Source organism: Schistocerca cancellata, chromosome 12 (assembly GCF_023864275.1).
Source record: "Schistocerca cancellata isolate TAMUIC-IGC-003103 chromosome 12, iqSchCanc2.1, whole genome shotgun sequence".
Classification (NCBI taxonomy): Eukaryota; Metazoa; Arthropoda; class Insecta; order Orthoptera; family Acrididae; genus Schistocerca; species Schistocerca cancellata.
The window spans coordinates 168,955,242-168,971,845 of NC_064637.1; the positions used below are offsets into that span (position 1 = coordinate 168,955,242).

At 45.3% G+C, this 16,604-nt stretch overlaps 2 protein-coding genes across 10 annotated transcripts in view; both read right to left on the minus strand.

Annotated features, from left to right (window-relative positions):
- Positions 1-16,604, minus strand: part of LOC126109880 (protein roadkill) — a 695,429-nt gene that overhangs the window by 461,199 nt on the left and 217,626 nt on the right. The gene's annotated exons all lie outside the window — the stretch shown is intronic.
- LOC126109878 (programmed cell death 6-interacting protein) overlaps positions 1-16,604 on the minus strand; it is a 157,669-nt gene that overhangs the window by 33,166 nt on the left and 107,899 nt on the right. For 6 of the 9 annotated variants that reach the window (XM_049914954.1, XM_049914953.1, XM_049914951.1 and 3 more), the window contains exon 14: positions 8,292-8,436. In XM_049914954.1, the coding sequence (XP_049770911.1) occupies positions 8,292-8,436 (145 nt within the window). The remainder of the gene's footprint in view (positions 1-8,291; positions 8,437-16,604) is intronic. The other 3 variants (XM_049914956.1, XM_049914955.1, XM_049914952.1) reach the window with 1 other exon arrangement.

Consider the following 16,604-nt stretch of genomic DNA (forward strand, 5'->3'; position numbering starts at 1 on the left):
GAGACCTCAGCTTTAAGTGTAGCTCCTCACAGGTATGCGTCACTGACAGGTGCCCTCAAAAAATTAACACTGTAGAGTATATACTAACTGGTGGACAGATACTGCTTTAATGTCATAACGTTCATTTACACTGAAATCCCAAAGAAAGAGATATAACCGTGTGTATTCAAATAAAGAGATACGCAAACAGGCAGAATAAGGTGCTGCAATTGGGAATGCCTATATAAGACGACGAGCATCTGGCGCAGTTGTCAGATCCGTTACTGTCGCTACAGTGGCAGGTTATCGACATTCGAGTGAGTTCGAACACGCTGTTATAGTCGGCTCACGAGTGACGGGACACGGCATCTCCGAGGTAGGGGTGAAGTGGAGATTTTCCCGTACGACCGGAATCCGGTAAAATGTCAAATCTCCGATGACGCTGCCACCGGAAAAAGATCTCGTAATAACGGGACCGACGATACTGAAGAGAATCGTCCGATGTGACACGAGTGCAAACCACCTGCAAATTGTCGCAGCTTTCGATGCCGGGCCACTGGTAAGTGTCGGCGTGCAAACCGTTCGACGGAGCGTCACCGGTACGGACTTTCGAAGCCGAAGGCCCACTCCGGTACCCTCGACGACCGCACCGCGAAGCTCTAGGCCTGCCGACACCTACGTCGGACTGTCGACGACTGGAAACACGTCGCCCGGTCGGCCGAGTCCCGTTTCGAACTGTATCGAGCGGACGGGTGTGTACGGGTACGGAGGTGACCTCGTAAATTTGTGGACTCTGCACATCACCCGAGGACTGCCGAAGCTGGCGGAGGCTCTGTAACGGTGTGGGGTATGTTCAGTTGGAGTGACACGGGATCCCCCATACGTCTAAATACGACTGAGAGCTGACACGTACATAAGCATCCTGCCTGACCACCTGCAGCCATACGTGTCCACTGTGCATTCTGACAGATTCGGACAATTCGGGCAGAACAATGCGATACCCCACACGTCCAGAATTGCTGCAGAAACACTCTTCTGAGTTGAAATACTTCCACTGGCCTCCAAACTCCCCAGACATGAACATTATTGAGCATATCTTGAATGCTTTACAATGTGCTGTTCAGATGAGATCTCCACCCTCAAGACAGCCCTGTAGGATTCATGGTATTTGATGATGATGATGATGATGATGATGATGATGGTGGTTACGATGGTTGGTTTGTGGGGCACTCAACTGCGCATCATCAGTGCCCGTACAAATTCCCAATCTTTTACTCAGTCCAGTCTTGCCACTTTCACGAATGACGACGAAATGATGACGACTCACACACCCAGTCCCCGGGGGTTCGTGGTGTCACTTTGTAATGGTATTTTGACTACCGCGCCTCCGCCAATACAAAGATATAATTCACGATCGCGCACGCGAAGAGCACCGCGCCAGCGACCGATTTTTATAAATAATTTTGTTCTTTTATTTTTTACTTTTGCGTAGGTGTTTGTTTTTTAACAGCTAATTGATTTCTCTCTCTCTCTCTCTCTCTCTCTCTCTCTCTCTCTCTCTCGTGTCTTCATTCAAAAGACGTGTATTTTTCGGCACTGTGTCGAATGTGTTTTTGGGTGGAAATTAAAATTATATTACAAAGCTAGGTTGTTTCAATAGTGATTCGAGGTGGTTATCGCCAAATTTGTACATTGATCACGACAGTGACAACTCTAAGTAGTTTCCAACAGACGGAGAAAAGTGAAAGACGGGTCGTCCTACAAGAGGAATTAGGAGGACAGCCACGAAGACTATATTGTAATTAGTACTGCGTTTCTAGCAAGATTATAAGGTAAATTTCCACTAGTTTCTGATGTTATTTCCGTACAGTCACTTTTTGTAGTGTTGCAGACCCGATCTGCCATGCACGGTCAAATTACAGCACGAACTCGAGTAGTAATACGAAGTCCGCCTTATCCGTAACTCATTCCACCAAAATTCAAAACCCAATCAGATTTTCTATTTTATATTTTCACGGCAGAACCCCGAGGTAAGGAAACACTACAACTTCCCTGTAGCACTACACCAGATATTACTCGAGTCTGTGCTGCGGCACTCCTGCGTGTTCGCAGGGACCCTACACGGTATTAGGCAAGTGTACGAGTTTCTTTGGCTCTTCAGTTCGTGTACGTAGTATCCGAGGCAACAGCAAAATCAACATCACCAAATTACAGACAGATGCCCTTTTAAAAATATACGATTTGATTACAAGAAAACTGGAAAGTGAACTGAACTGTGCAAATTATCTGCAAATTTGAAATAGGAAGCTTCACGATGTAAAACATGAAAACAGAACAAATGAGACAGAACAGAGCAGAAGTTAGGCTGGACTGCCAATCCGATAACCAGTTTTAAGTGGTATTTCTTTTCTAAATGCAGGTATCTATTCCAGTTTCTTCTCCTGTATGTGCGTATTCTGATACGGTGACACACTACTACTTTCCGTGCAGCTGTGTTTCTTCGTGCAGTGCAACCCTTATCACAATTACCACAAACATGTCACACACCATCACCCACCATATTAACAACAGAGAAGGTGAATTACTGAATAGGGAAGAACAATCGTAGTAAAACATTTAAAAACAAAAAGAACATTAAAAAAGATGAAAACATTAAATGTGACAAACTTTTTATACGGTAAAATGTTTGCTTATAGTAACTTAAACAATAATAACATACTTAATTCGTAACTGAAGCGAGGAAGGTTAAAGTTTAATGTCCACCCAAGTGTGGGTCAAAGGAGGCAGAACACAAGCTCAAGCTGGTAAGGATTACGAAGGAGACAGTCTGTGGCCTATTTGGGGAACAATCTGATGTTCACGTCAGGCAATTTAAGTGAACTAAGAAAAAACAATGGTCTGTCTGAACCGGGATTTGAACCACACGACAACGTATCCAATATTCTCAACACAGCACCATCCAATCTGGATCGGCATAACTTTCTGAACTGTAAAACACGGTCTCAATCGCATTCATTTAATGTCATCTGACAACAGTCTACTGGCTAAAGGTGTTAACATTATGCAGTCGTTCCATAAACACCTACGTCTACAATTATATATAACACTGAGATTGTCGGCGAAGCGGGAGAGTGGCGAGGGATACGGACAGTGGTCTACTAGCCGTGTCAGCCACCGAGACCACGACTAGTCTCTCGTGAGCGAGTTAAACTTTAAACATTTTACTCGCCGCTCACTCTGACAAAAATGTAACGAAACGGGAGACAATTTAAAATAAACTATTTTTAAAGCAGGTTTCTGTAACGCAACCAGCCAAAGCGGCATGCACTTTGTCGTCAGCAACTGTCAGCCAAAAGCCTCGGCACTAACAGCATACGTGCACCAAAACAAAAAGAAAAAATTAAATTTGTGTACAGGTAGCTACTGCTATTGCCTATTGCCACACAAAAAGAGTCTTCTTTCCACTTAGTATATTTTAAAAATTCAAAGATAATTCTAACAATTAGAGCAATAGCGTAAATTTGCCATTCGGCCGGTAAAATGTGCGGCAGGGAGAGGACGGAGCAGGGGAGCGTCCGGCGTGTGGTGAGAGGACTGGCAGAGGAACGACCACCTGCCAAGTGTCGCTGCACAGCTCTGTCAACCGGCTGCCACCTGCCTCAGCAATGTCACACCTGCTGTGCCCTGCACACTACACTCGCAAATTTCGAAACGACTCGTGTCTCCCAGAATCTCCTCTCGTACGACGACTGTGGCACCCGTACGCGTCGATCGGCTGTCACTCTTCCAATCCGGTCTCCCGTCCTCCGTACCCCGTTCTTAACTCCGGAGCACACGACTTTAAGCGGGAAAACTCGTTTAGGAAAGGACAGTGCGGTAAGCTATTTGGCCCGCGTATACGACACCGAGCTGTGAGAAATTGCCGATACACTGACTGAATGTCCCCACAAACACTCGTTATGTGCCAAATCTGAATCGGTATTACGTACGCGACGACGTCCGAGGAGTGCGGAGGACGGAAAATCGTCGAACGGCACGAGTGTACGGAGAGCATCGGACGTCCGTCGCATTTCCGACGTCCTATCCGACAGTCGAGGCGACGGCGGCAACCGTAAATCGCCAGTCTCCGACGAGGACGTCCGCCTGTCGGACCCACCCGACGAGTGTCGGTAATGTGGCACGGTGTGACATTTTTTACCGGTGGAGTTTCGGCACGCCGCTAAAATTATTTATATTATTTTAATGTTTTGCGGAACTTCTGCAGTGGCTCTCTGGACCGAGCGAAATCGCTTACTGATTCTCATTCCTGCTGCCCTGTGCTGTGAAATAACTCCCACAATTCACTTCTCAGAGCAGCTACGTCTGTCTTCGATCGAATCACACACTCGAGATTTGTGTTCTAGAACCGACGTGGCACACGCCGGCTCTGCCGACAGTAGCCTCACGCGTGTACTGCCCGTCGTGCCGGGCTTCCGTTCGCTCGGCCGAAGTAGCGGGTGGCGGCGACCAGGTTCCTGCGGTGTCGAGCGACTGCCACCTCGTGGCCGAATTTTGGAGCACGGTCACTGTGCTCTAACTCTCATGTCAGTAAAAGACTGCCCAGTGAATTTTAGGAAGGAAGGAACGAGGTATACTGCCGCAGTATAACTTAAGTTCGACTCTCACTTTTGAGAGAGGAACACAAATATCCCACTACCGACTATATTACAGTGTCTCGTGCACTCGCACGAAGTGTTATCGTCAAAATTCACTGTAGAATAACTTTAAACCTGTTCAGCATCTCTAACGTATAAGATTTTTAAATAGAGCTCGATACGGAGCTCGACAGATACAGCAGAAATCCAATTATTCTGACTCCGATTGTCCGGATTCCTTCAAGCAGCAAGAAATTTGACTGTACTACTGAAGTGGTCGGTTTTGCTCAACAGTGATTACAATATAGAGTACAATGTAGATTTCTTTATCATTCTTAAATCAATCCACAGCAAACGTATTAAAAGACAAAATCTTCCCGTGAACAACGAATACAGTATGCACTATACGCAAATTGTTGTGTTTGTGGTGCCCATTATTCAGTGCGGCCTACATCAATCTGTCTCTCGACCTTAACACACACGCCGATTTTCAACTATACAGTCTTTCTTCCACGTATTTAGTTTTGTACGTGTGTTTTAATTTACTGTGAAGTATATGTCTTCTCGAAGAAAACTTCTCGTCTTATCCTCGGCAGACAAAGCTCGAACAATTAAGTGTAGCGTGAATGGTTATCATTTAGCTGAGATGTTTAGCGTGGAAATGTCGACAATGTTTTATGGGATAGAGGGGGAATCAATTTTAATATTTATATCTCAAGAATGAAGATGTGAGTTCATCAAAGCATTGAAAACATAAAATAGGAAAAGCCGGAACAGGACATATTAGACTGGATTCTGCAGTAGCAAGCACCAGGAAACCCTCTTCTAGAGCCTACTGTTTGTGAAGAAGCACGACTTTTAGGCGAGAAAAATAGACAAGTTTGCCTTCATTCGAAGTCGAGAATGGTCGGCTACAGAATTTCTGGGCAAGTCACGGTATCTGCGAGTTGGATTTAGGTGGTGAATAACTATCAGCAGATCCAAAAGCAGCAGAGAATTTTACTGAAAATTCAAAATTGAAGCAATATCTTATGACCCTGAATTTTTATACTGCATATGCGGGACAGACCTTATTTGGGAGGCAAGTAAGGACAGTGTGACCGTGCTGACTCTATGGGAAACCACAAAATACCCCTTCTGCTAATGGGAAATTTGAAAAACTCCAGTTTCTCAGAAATGTTAAAAATTTTGCATCTGTTACAAGAATCAACCAAATGCCTGGGTTACTGCTACTTTCTTTCGAGACAAGTACAATTCAATTTTCATACCTGAAGTGAAAAAATACAAAAACATAGGGAAAGAAGGTAGTAAGGTGATGTTAATCCAGGACGATACACCCAACCATCCAACAGCAAGCAAGCCTTCTACAGAGAAGACAGATGTTCCGAAAACACACTTCCTGCCGCCAAACATACCGAGTTCGCCGGAGCCAACAAACCTGAAACTACAGAGCGACATTACGGAGGACAACTGTTGAAGTTTTTAATGAACACAATGTGGCTCATCGACAAAAATTACATGTAGAGGACTGTCTTACATGGTGGCAGAAGCATGGAATTTGATGAAAACAACCCTGTTGTTATGATAAACCGAAAGGCAGTTCAACCAAAAGTGGGGTATAGAAACATGAAGATGAACACGTAGAGGAAGAAAGATGCAGCAGAGAGAAAATATCACTCGAGGACGTAAGATCCTTTGGAAAATTCCTGGACTTTTGGTTGCAGGCCAGAGGATGTAGGTGAGTAGCTAGCACGTGATTCTTTGGACCCAGGCTTCCAACTTCTCACTGACGACGAAACTATTTGAAGTGTGAGAGAAGAAACTGCTCGTCTCAACACTACGCTAACACGGACAGAGTGGCAGCCCGCGTGTGACCGCACGCAGCTGCACACTGTCGAGTAGATGCGAGACAGCTCCACGAAAACAATTAAAGACAGTAAAACAACTGACTGACGTTTTCAAGAACTGACAATATGCTTACATTATCTTGTTGTAGTCACTAAATTAATATTACAATAGTAAGTTTTCACGATTTACCCAATTATCCAGATAATTGGGAGTTCTACTGTACTCTAAATCAGCTTTCGTTATTCAATAGTGGTTCAACAAATGCATCTTTTAGATAAGAGTGCTACATCCTTTATAAACGTGCTCGATGGCCCCGTGTTATTTTTGCACAAAATCCACTTTCGAATCAAACATTTCTTCTTTCTTTCTTTCTTTTTTCTGCTTTCGTGGTTCAATTCTAATGCCATAACCAGAATGACAACACTTATGTTCATCTGGATACTCTGTCAACTAACACTAGAATTCCAAGGGTGTCAAAGAAATGCAGCATGCAGCACCACTGCTGTATCTGGTGTCATACCAGTCAGATGTGGACACCGCTTTAGACTTGTGCTGTGTGGCTGTCAAAATGACAAATTCCACGATATCTCTGGGCACTAAGGTTAAGTAAGTAAGTGTGTGTGTGTGTGTGTGTGTGTGTGTGTGTGTGTGTGTGTGTGTGTGTGTGTGTGTGGGGAAGGGGGGGGAGGGGGGGGGAGGGGGGGGGGGGCCGTGCGCGCTTGCGCTTGCGCTTGCATGTTGTGTTGTGTTGTGCTTGTAAATATGTGAAAGTTTTCTACTTCTGAAGAATGACTCCAATCCGAAAGCAGAAATATTTCTGGAATTCTTTCTCATTGCGCTCGTATACAACTCAGTGCCCAGTGTTACTGTTAAAATAATATAAGAGGTGCTTCACAAACTTCAGTAACCGGCATAACGAGTATCGACCCGTCCCGACGTGACCGGCTCGTTAAAGCTGTCGCAGCACACTTTCAACTGTGTCAGTCCAGTCGTCACTGCATCAAACCGCAGGGCATACGCAATGACCGGATTCACAACACCCTCCTGCAGTTTGCTCCCCAATTACCAGAAACCACACCGGTACACGGAAAGGTAGTGGCACCGAGGGCAAACCGAGAAGTACCTCACACACTGAACTAAACATACATCTCAAATCTACACAGAAACACCACGGCGTACCGAGGTGAGGTCGACCGCCACTGCAGCGATCGTGCCGGAATTTGCGGTTCTCCACATTTCACGAAGTCCGTGACAGATACGGTCGACAGAGAAAATGCGAGGATCCCGCATTTCCAGAAATTCGTTACAATCTCGACGACTTTACGGGTGTCCGTCAACAGTACGGGGACAAAAATTGAGTGTAGATCCGTACGGGTAGGGCACCGAGTCTTATCGCGAAATCCCCGAACCGAACAAAAAATTAGAACTCGCGCTATCCCATTTTGAAATGTTCCTACCAGAAGTCTCGATGACAGACCGACAGAGTCTCTGAAAATACAGATTGTCGAAGTAAGATCTATACATTTACCACCCGTTTACTACCCCACTGACATACTGGAAGATACAGAGAGGAACGTCATTAAATTTTCAGGTCCGTGCTGCAGGAACTCCCGTTCGAGTTCGCCACTTATTTCGTTCTGTCGCACGTCACCGGTCTCCCGTCAGTTCGACCTGCAGTGCTCACTACGACACGGCCCGCGAGGTGAAAGGTCGGTCGTAACCTAGCACCACTTCCCTCGCACTATTACTGACGACACGTACAGGATTCGGTGGGAACGGGATGTGGGCCCCGGGAGGCGGGATGCGGAGTGCACAGCCGGAGTGCTCTACCTGCTACGTAGTGCAGCGGCACGGCAGGAGTCGTACCGATCGGCTGGCGCGTCGGGTTCTGCGTCAGGTCCTTCAGCAGCTCCTCCTTCTCAGTCTTGCGAGCGAAGCAGTAGTCTGAAATCTTGTTCTGGAAGACTACCAGCAGCTGAAAGCAATGCAAGTGCCTCATTAAAATACACCCACAGAAATATTACAGAACGGCACAAAAATTAATCAGAATGCGCACTGTACGTGCATAAAAAACAAACGTGTTTATATACACACATTATTACTTATTCACACTGATGTGACATTAATGCCGAAATGAAACTGTTGGAGCTCCTTCGCCACCTCAGCTGGTCCGAGTACTCTACTACTCAACCCCCCCTCCCCCCCTCCTCCATACATCACTGTCCCACGAATCCCACATTGCCGAGAAAATTATGCTCCGAGCAAATAACCCGAATTGCAGACCACAGGGGACAAATAGGGTAAGCCCGTGTGAATAAATTTTACAGGAGAGCAATTTCAAAGAACGAACCACAACGATTCGTACGCCAATATTCTGTCCCATTTTCAGTGCGACGTACTCGTGGCTGTAATTGTACAGCTTTTCGTAACTAAGATAAACACACGGCGGAAGGGCAAAAGAGATGACAATTCAATTGTACGAACACTCCGACTCTTCTATTTTATTTTAAATCTCTTAATTTATGCTTCAAAATTTGTCCTCTATATCTGCATACGAAACTGAGCTTACAGGTTAATGTTAGAACAGTAGGGGAGAATAAAACAGTTGTCTGTAAGAGTAGATCAGCCAATGCAAAATCAAAAACGTCCACCGTCAGTACAAAGCAATATGCCACTTGAGGATGTGCTTCTTCCTCCACACACTTGCACAGAAGATTCCCTTTTCCCAAGTGGTCTTCCAGTACGGACAAAACAATTATCATACGAGGCACAATCTCTCCTCCCACACTGACCACTCTCTATGAACTCATTTTGCACCTATTAGCTGTGGCCACCCAAATGTCTTATCAGTGTTTAAAATCTTACGAAACTATAAAAATATTTCACAACTTAAGTTAACAAGTGGGGTGGAGGGCCGGTATATTTCTAGTCTTCTGGGTGACTTCCTGTGAACATTTTGACAAACACTTCATCAAAAAACATAAATAATGTCCTTAAGAATTCTCACAGCCTCACGACGACTAGGTCGGCCACCAAAATATTACGTGCATAAACGGATTTGTCAACTCTTTCGGAAATTCAAAAACGTGAAATTAATTCACACACTGCTCGTTACGATCGACACCCGGAGTCCTATTCGAGTCACTTGTCACGCGACAACTCGTGGGCCGGGTCGCAGTACGCCACTGGCAGCTGCACTGTACTGCGTATACTGCCGCTGTCGGCTCCCACCACATCCCACTTTTACTGCACGAAACATTACGACTGCCACTTCTCACTGAGCTGACATAGGAGGAGATTTGTATAATATTTTTTTTGTGTGCCTAATAATGTGCCATATGTCAGTTTCAGAATTTTTACAACAGATATTTAACTTCACACTCATAGATTATTGCCATTTTTTGAATCTTACAGACATTAGAGTGACTTATATTACATGTGAATTTAAGATTTTTTATTTACACAATTTTTGAGGGAATCTGACACTTTTTTTAACACCGCAAAAGAGAGTGGTGCACCGCGGCAGTCGCCTGCCGACTGTATTCGTCGAGGGTACGCCGCAACTTCGGTCTTCAAATTGGATGCCGACTAATTGTTATCAGATTATAGGTTCTGAGAGACTTTTTTCCCCACTTCCTTCTATATTGTGGGGAATCTTAGGCGACTGCAACCCACCCTCGTATATATATATATATATATATAGCAAAAGCGCTGGCAGGTCGATAGACACACAAATAAATAAACACAAACATACACACAAAACTCTAGCTTTCGCAACCAACGGTTGCCTCGTCAGGAAAGAGGGAAGGAGAAGGAAAGACAAAAGGATATGGGTTTTAAGGGAGAGGGTAAGGAGTCATTCCAATCCCGGGAGCGGAAAGACTTACCTTGGGGGGAAAAAAGGACAGGTATACACTCGCACACACACACATATCCATCCATACATACAAGACACAAGCAGACATTTTGAAAATGTCTGCTTGTGTCTTGTATGTATGGATGGATATGTGTGTGTGTGCGAGTGTATACCTGTCCTTTTTTCCCCCCAAGGTAAGTCTTTCCGCTCCCGGGATTGGAATGACTCCTTACCCTCTCCCTTAAAACCCATATCCTTTTGTCTTTCCTTCTCCTTCCCTCTTTCCTGACGAGGCAACCGTTGGTTGCGAAAGCTAGAGTTTTGTGTGTATGTTTGTGTTTATTTATTTGTGTGTCTATCGACCTGCCAGCGCTTTTGTTGGGTAAGTCTCATCATCTTTCTTTTTAAATATATTTTTCCCACGTGGAATGTTTCCCTCTATTATATTTATATATATATATATATATATATATATATATATATATATATATATATATATATATATATATATAGTTATAATAGAAGGAAACATTCCACGAAGGAAAAATATATCTAAAAACAAAGATGATGTGACTTACCAAATGAAAGTGCTGGCAGGTCGACAGACACACAAACGAACACAAACATACACACAAAATTCAAGCTTTCGCAACAAACTGTTGCCTCATCAGGAAAGAGGGAAGGAGAGGGAAAGACGAAAGGATGTGGGTTTTAGGGAGAGGGTAAGGAGTCATTCCAGTCCCGGGAGCGGAAAGACTTACCTTAGGGGGAAAAAAGGACGGGTACACACTCGCACACACACACATATCCATCCACACATATACAGACACAAGCAGATGTTGACAAATCCGTTTATGCACGTAATATTTTGGTGGCCGAGCTAGTCGTCGTGAGGCTGTGAGAATTCTTAAGGACATTATTTATGTTTTTTGATGAAGTGTTTGTCAAAATGTTCACAGGAAGTCACCCAGATATGTCTGCTTGTGTCTGTATATGTGTGGATGGATATGTGTGTGTGTGCGAGTGTGTACCCGTCCTTTTTTCCCCCTAAGGTAAGTCTTTCCGCTCCCGGGACTGGAATGACTCCTTACCCTCTCCCTAAAACCCACATCCTTTCGTCTTTCCCTCTCCTTCCCTCTTTCCTGATGAGGCAACAGTTTGTTGCGAAAGCTTGAATTTTGTGTGTATGTTTGTGTTCGTTTGTGTGTCTGTCGACCTGCCAGCACTTTCATTTGGTAAGTCACATCATCTTTGTTTTTATATATATATATATATATATATATATATATATATATATATATATATATATATATATATATATATATATATATATATATATTTAAAAAGAAAGATGATGAGACTTACCCAACAAAAGCGCTGGCAGGTCGATAGACACACAAATAAACACAAACATACACACAAAACTCAAGCTTTCGCAACAAACTGTTGCCTCATCAGGAAAGAGGGAAGGAGAGGGAAAGACGAAAGGATATGGGTTTTAAGGGAGAGGGTAAGGAGTCATTCCAATCCCGGGAGCGGAAAGACTTACCTTAGGGGGAAAAAAGGACAGGTATACACTCGCGCACACACACACATATCCATCCATACATACAAGACACAAGCAGACATGTCTGCTTGTGTCTTGTATGTATGGATGGATGGATATGTGTGTGTGTGCGCGAGTGTATACCTGTCCTTTTTTCCCCCTAAGGTAAGTCTTTCCGCTCCCGGGATTGGAATGACTCCTTACCCTCTCCCTTAAAACCCATATCCTTTCGTCTTTCCCTCTCCTTCCCTCTTTCCTGATGAGGCAACAGTTTGTTGCGAAAGCTTGAGTTTTGTGTGTATGTTTGTGTTTATTTGTGTGTCTATCGACCTGCCAGCGCTTTTGTTGGGTAAGTCTCATCATCTTTCTTTTTAAATATATTTTTCCCACGTGGAATGTTTCCCTCTATTATATTCATATATATATATATATATATTTAAAAAGAAAGATGATGAGACTTACCCAACAAAAGCGCTGGCAGGTCGACAGACACACAAATAAACACAAACAAACACACAAAACTCTAGCTTTCGCAACCAATGGTTGCCTCGTCAGGAAAGAGGGAAGGAGAAGGAAAGACAAAAGGATTGGGTTTTAAGGGAGAGGGTAAGGAGTCATTCCAATCCCGGGAGCGGAAAGACTTACCTTAGGGGGAAAAAAGGACAGGTTTACACTCGCACACACACACATATCCATCCACACATACACAGACACAAGCAGACATTTGTAAAGGCAAAGAGTTTGGGCAGAGATGTCAGTCGGGACGGAAATACAGAGGCAAAGATGATGTTGAAAGACAGGTGAGGTATGAGCGGCGGCAGATCGAAATTAGCGGAGATTGAGGCCTGGCGGATAGCGAGAAGAGAGGATATGCTGAAGGGCAAGTTCCCATCTCCGGAGTTCTGACAGGTTGGTGTTAGTGGGAAGTATCCAGATAACCCGGACGGTGTAACACTGTGCCAAGATGTGCTGGCCGTGCACCAAGGCATGTTTAGCCACAGGGTGATCCTCATTACCAACAAACACTGTCTGCCTGTGTCCATTCATGCGAATGGACAGTTTGTTGCTGGTCATTCCCACATAGAACGCTTCACAGTGTAGGCAGGTCAGTTGGTAAATCACGTGGGTGCTTTCACACGTGGCTCTGCCTTTGATCGTGTACACCTTCCGGGTTACAGGACTGGAATAGGTGGTGGTGGGAGGGTGCATGGGACAGGTTTTACACCGGGGGCGGTTACAGGGGTAGGAGCCAGAGGGTAGGGAAGGTGGTTTGGGGATTTCATAGGGATGAACTAAGAGGTTACGAAGGTTAGGTGGACGGCGGAAAGACACTCTTGGTGGAGTGGGGAGGATTTCATGAAGGATGGATCTCATTTCAGGGCAGGATTTGAGGAAGTCGTATCCCTGCTGGAGAGCCACATTCAGAATCTGATCCAGTCCCGGAAAGTATCCTGTCACAAGTGGGGCACTTTTGGGGTTCTTCTGTGGAAGGTTCCGGGTTTGAGGAGATGAGGAAGTGGCTCTGGTTATTTGCTTCTGTACCAGGTCGGGAGGGTAGTTACGGGATGCAAAAGCTGTTTTCAGGTTGTTGGTGTAATGGTTCAAGGATTCCGGACTGGAGCAGATTCGTTTGCCACGAAGACCTAGGCTGTAGGGAAGGGACCGTTTGATGTGGAATGGGTGGCAGCTGTCATAATGGAGGTACTGTTGCTTGTTGGTGGGTTTGATGTGGACGGACGTGTGAAGCTGGCCATTGGACAGGTGGAGGTCAACGTCAAGGAAAGTGGCATGGGATTTCGAGTGGGACCAGGTGAATCTGATGGAACCAAAGGAGTTGAGGTTGGAGAGGAAATTCTGGAGTTCTTCTTCACTGTGAGTCCAGATCATGAAAATGTCATCAATAAATCTGTACCAAACTTTGGGTTGGCAGGCCTGGGTAACCAAGAAAGCTTCCTCTAAGCGACCCATGAATAGGTTGGCGTACGAGGGGGCCATCCTGGTACCCATGGCTGTTCCCTTTAATTGTTGGTATGTCTGGCCTTCAAAAGTGAAGAAGTTGTGGGTCAGGATGAAGCTGGCTAAGGTAATGAGGAAAGAGGTTTTAGGTAGGGCGGCAGGTGATCGGCGTGAAAGGAAGTGCTCCATCGCAGCGAGGCCCTGGACATGCGGAATATTTGTGTATAAGGAAGTGGCATCAATGGTTACAAGGATGGTTTCCGGGGGTAACAGACTGGGTAGGGATTCCAGGCGTTCGAGAAAGTGGTTGGTGTCTTTGATGAAGGATGGGAGACTGCATGTAATGGGTTGAAGGTGTTGATCTACGTAGGCAGAGATGCGTTCTGTGGGGGCTTGGTAACCAGCTACAATGGGACGGCCGGGATGATTGGGTTTGTGAATTTTGGGAAGAAGGTAGAAGGTGGGGGTGCGGGGTGTTGGTGGGGTCAGGAGGTTGATGGAGTCAGGTGAAAGGTTTTGTAGGGGGCCTAAGGTTCTGAGGATTCCTTGAAGCTCCGCCTGGACATCAGGAATGGGATTACCATGGCAAACTTTGTAAGTAGTGTTGTCTGAAAGCTGACGTAGTCCCTCAGCCACATACTCCCGACGATCAAGTACCACAGTCGTGGAACCCTTGTCTGCCGGAAGAATGACGATGGATTGGTCAGCCTTCAGATCACGGATAGCCTGGGCTTCAGCAGTGGTGATGTTGGGAGTAGGATTAAGGTTTTTTAAGAAGGATTGAGAGGCAAGGCTGGAAGTCAGAAATTCCTGGAAGGTTAGGAGAGGGTGATTTTGAGGAAGAGGAGGTGGGTCCCGCTGTGACGGAGGACGGAACTGTTCCAGGCATGGTTCAATTTGGATAGTATCTTGGGGAGTTGGATCATTGGGAGTAGGATTAGGATCATTTTTCTTCGTGGCAAAGTGATATTTCCAGCAGAGAGTACGGCTGTAGGACAGTAAATCTTTGACAAGGGCTGTTTGGTTAAATCTGGGAGTGGGGCTGAAGGTGAGGCCTTTGGATAGGACAGAGGTTTCGGATTGGGAGAGAGGTTTGGAGGAGAGGTTAACTACTGAATTGGGGTGTTGTGGTTCCAGATTGTGTTGATTGGAGTTTTGAGGTTTTGGAGGGAGTGGAGCTGGAAGTGGGAGATTGAGTAGATGGGAGAGACTGGGTTTGTGTGCAATGAGAGGAGGTTGAGGTTTGCTGGAAAGGTTGTGAAGGGTGAGTGAGTTGCCTTTCCGGAGGTGGGAAACCAGGAGATTGGATAGTTTTTTAAGGTGGAGGGTGGCATGCTGTTCTAATTTGCGGTTGGCCTGTAGGAGGATGCTCTGAACAACTGGTGTGGATGTGGGAGAGGAAAGATTGAGGACTTTTATTAGGGACAGGAGTTGATGGGTGTGTTGATTGGCTGAGTGGATGTGTAGGTGAAGGATTAGGTGGGTGAGGGCAATGGATTGTTCGGTTTGGAACTGGTATAGGGACTGATGGAAAGAAGGGTTGCAGCCAGAGATGGGAACTTTAAGTGTGAGGCCTTTGGGGGTGATGCCAAATGTCAGACAAGCCTGAGAAAATAAAATATGGGAGTGTAATCTGGCTAGGGCGAAGGCATGTTTGCGGAGGGAATGTAAATAAAACTTAATGGGGTCGTTGTGGAGGTGTTGTGAGGGTGACATGGTACTGGAAGGTGGAAAGTGGAACGAGGCTGAAATGAAAATGAAAATAAATATAAAAATATATGGGGAGAGATAAAGGTAAAACTCGAAAGCAAATGGAGATCTGGTGTGAAAAAAGGCGAAAAAGGGTTGGATAGAGCTGGGCTATGTTGATCCTGTGGTGAACTTGTGTAGGTAGATAATGATGTGCACAAAGGTTAGGTGGTTGTGTTGCCGCCAAAACACGTTAAAGGGTGGAGAAATACGGGAAAATTTCGAAAAAACTACGTGAGGATGTATTAAAAGGGTGGTTTGGTGGTGGCAGATTATGAAAATGAAGCTAACAATTGTCTGGTGAAGAAATAATGACGTTAAAACCTGTGGGAAGCGGCTAAAAATGATCGATGATGTGAGAAAAACGGAAATAGAAATAAAGCAAAAGATATTAAAACTAGCCGAAAAGGTTGTTTAATAGCTGAAAGGAACTGTTTGTGAACTGGAAACGGTGGATTTTATAGCAGCGGTAGTGTTGAAAGCGGAAAAAAATTTTTTGGTTATGGTTTGGAAGTGGGTTACGTATTGTTACGTACTATTGAGTATATATCGGCGGGATACAATTGTATCCCTATGAAATCCCCAAACCACCTTCCCTACCCTCTGGCTCCTACCCCTGTAACCGCCCCCGGTGTAAAACCTGTCCCATGCACCCTCCCACCACCACCTATTCCAGTCCTGTAACCCGGAAGGTGTACACGATCAAAGGCAGAGCCACGTGTGAAAGCACCCACGTGATTTACCAACTGACCTGCCTACACTGTGAAGCGTTCTATGTGGGAATGACCAGCAACAAACTGTCCATTCGCATGAATGGACACAGGCAGACAGTGTTTGTTGGTAATGAGGATCACCCTGTGGCTAAACATGCCTTGGTGCACGGCCAGCACATCTTGGCACAGTGTTACACCGTCCGGGTTATCTGGATACTTCCCACTAACACCAACCTGTCAGAACTCCGGAGATGGGAACTTGCCCTTCAGCATATCCTCTCTTCTCGCTATCCGCCAGGCCTCAATCTCCGCTAATTTCGATC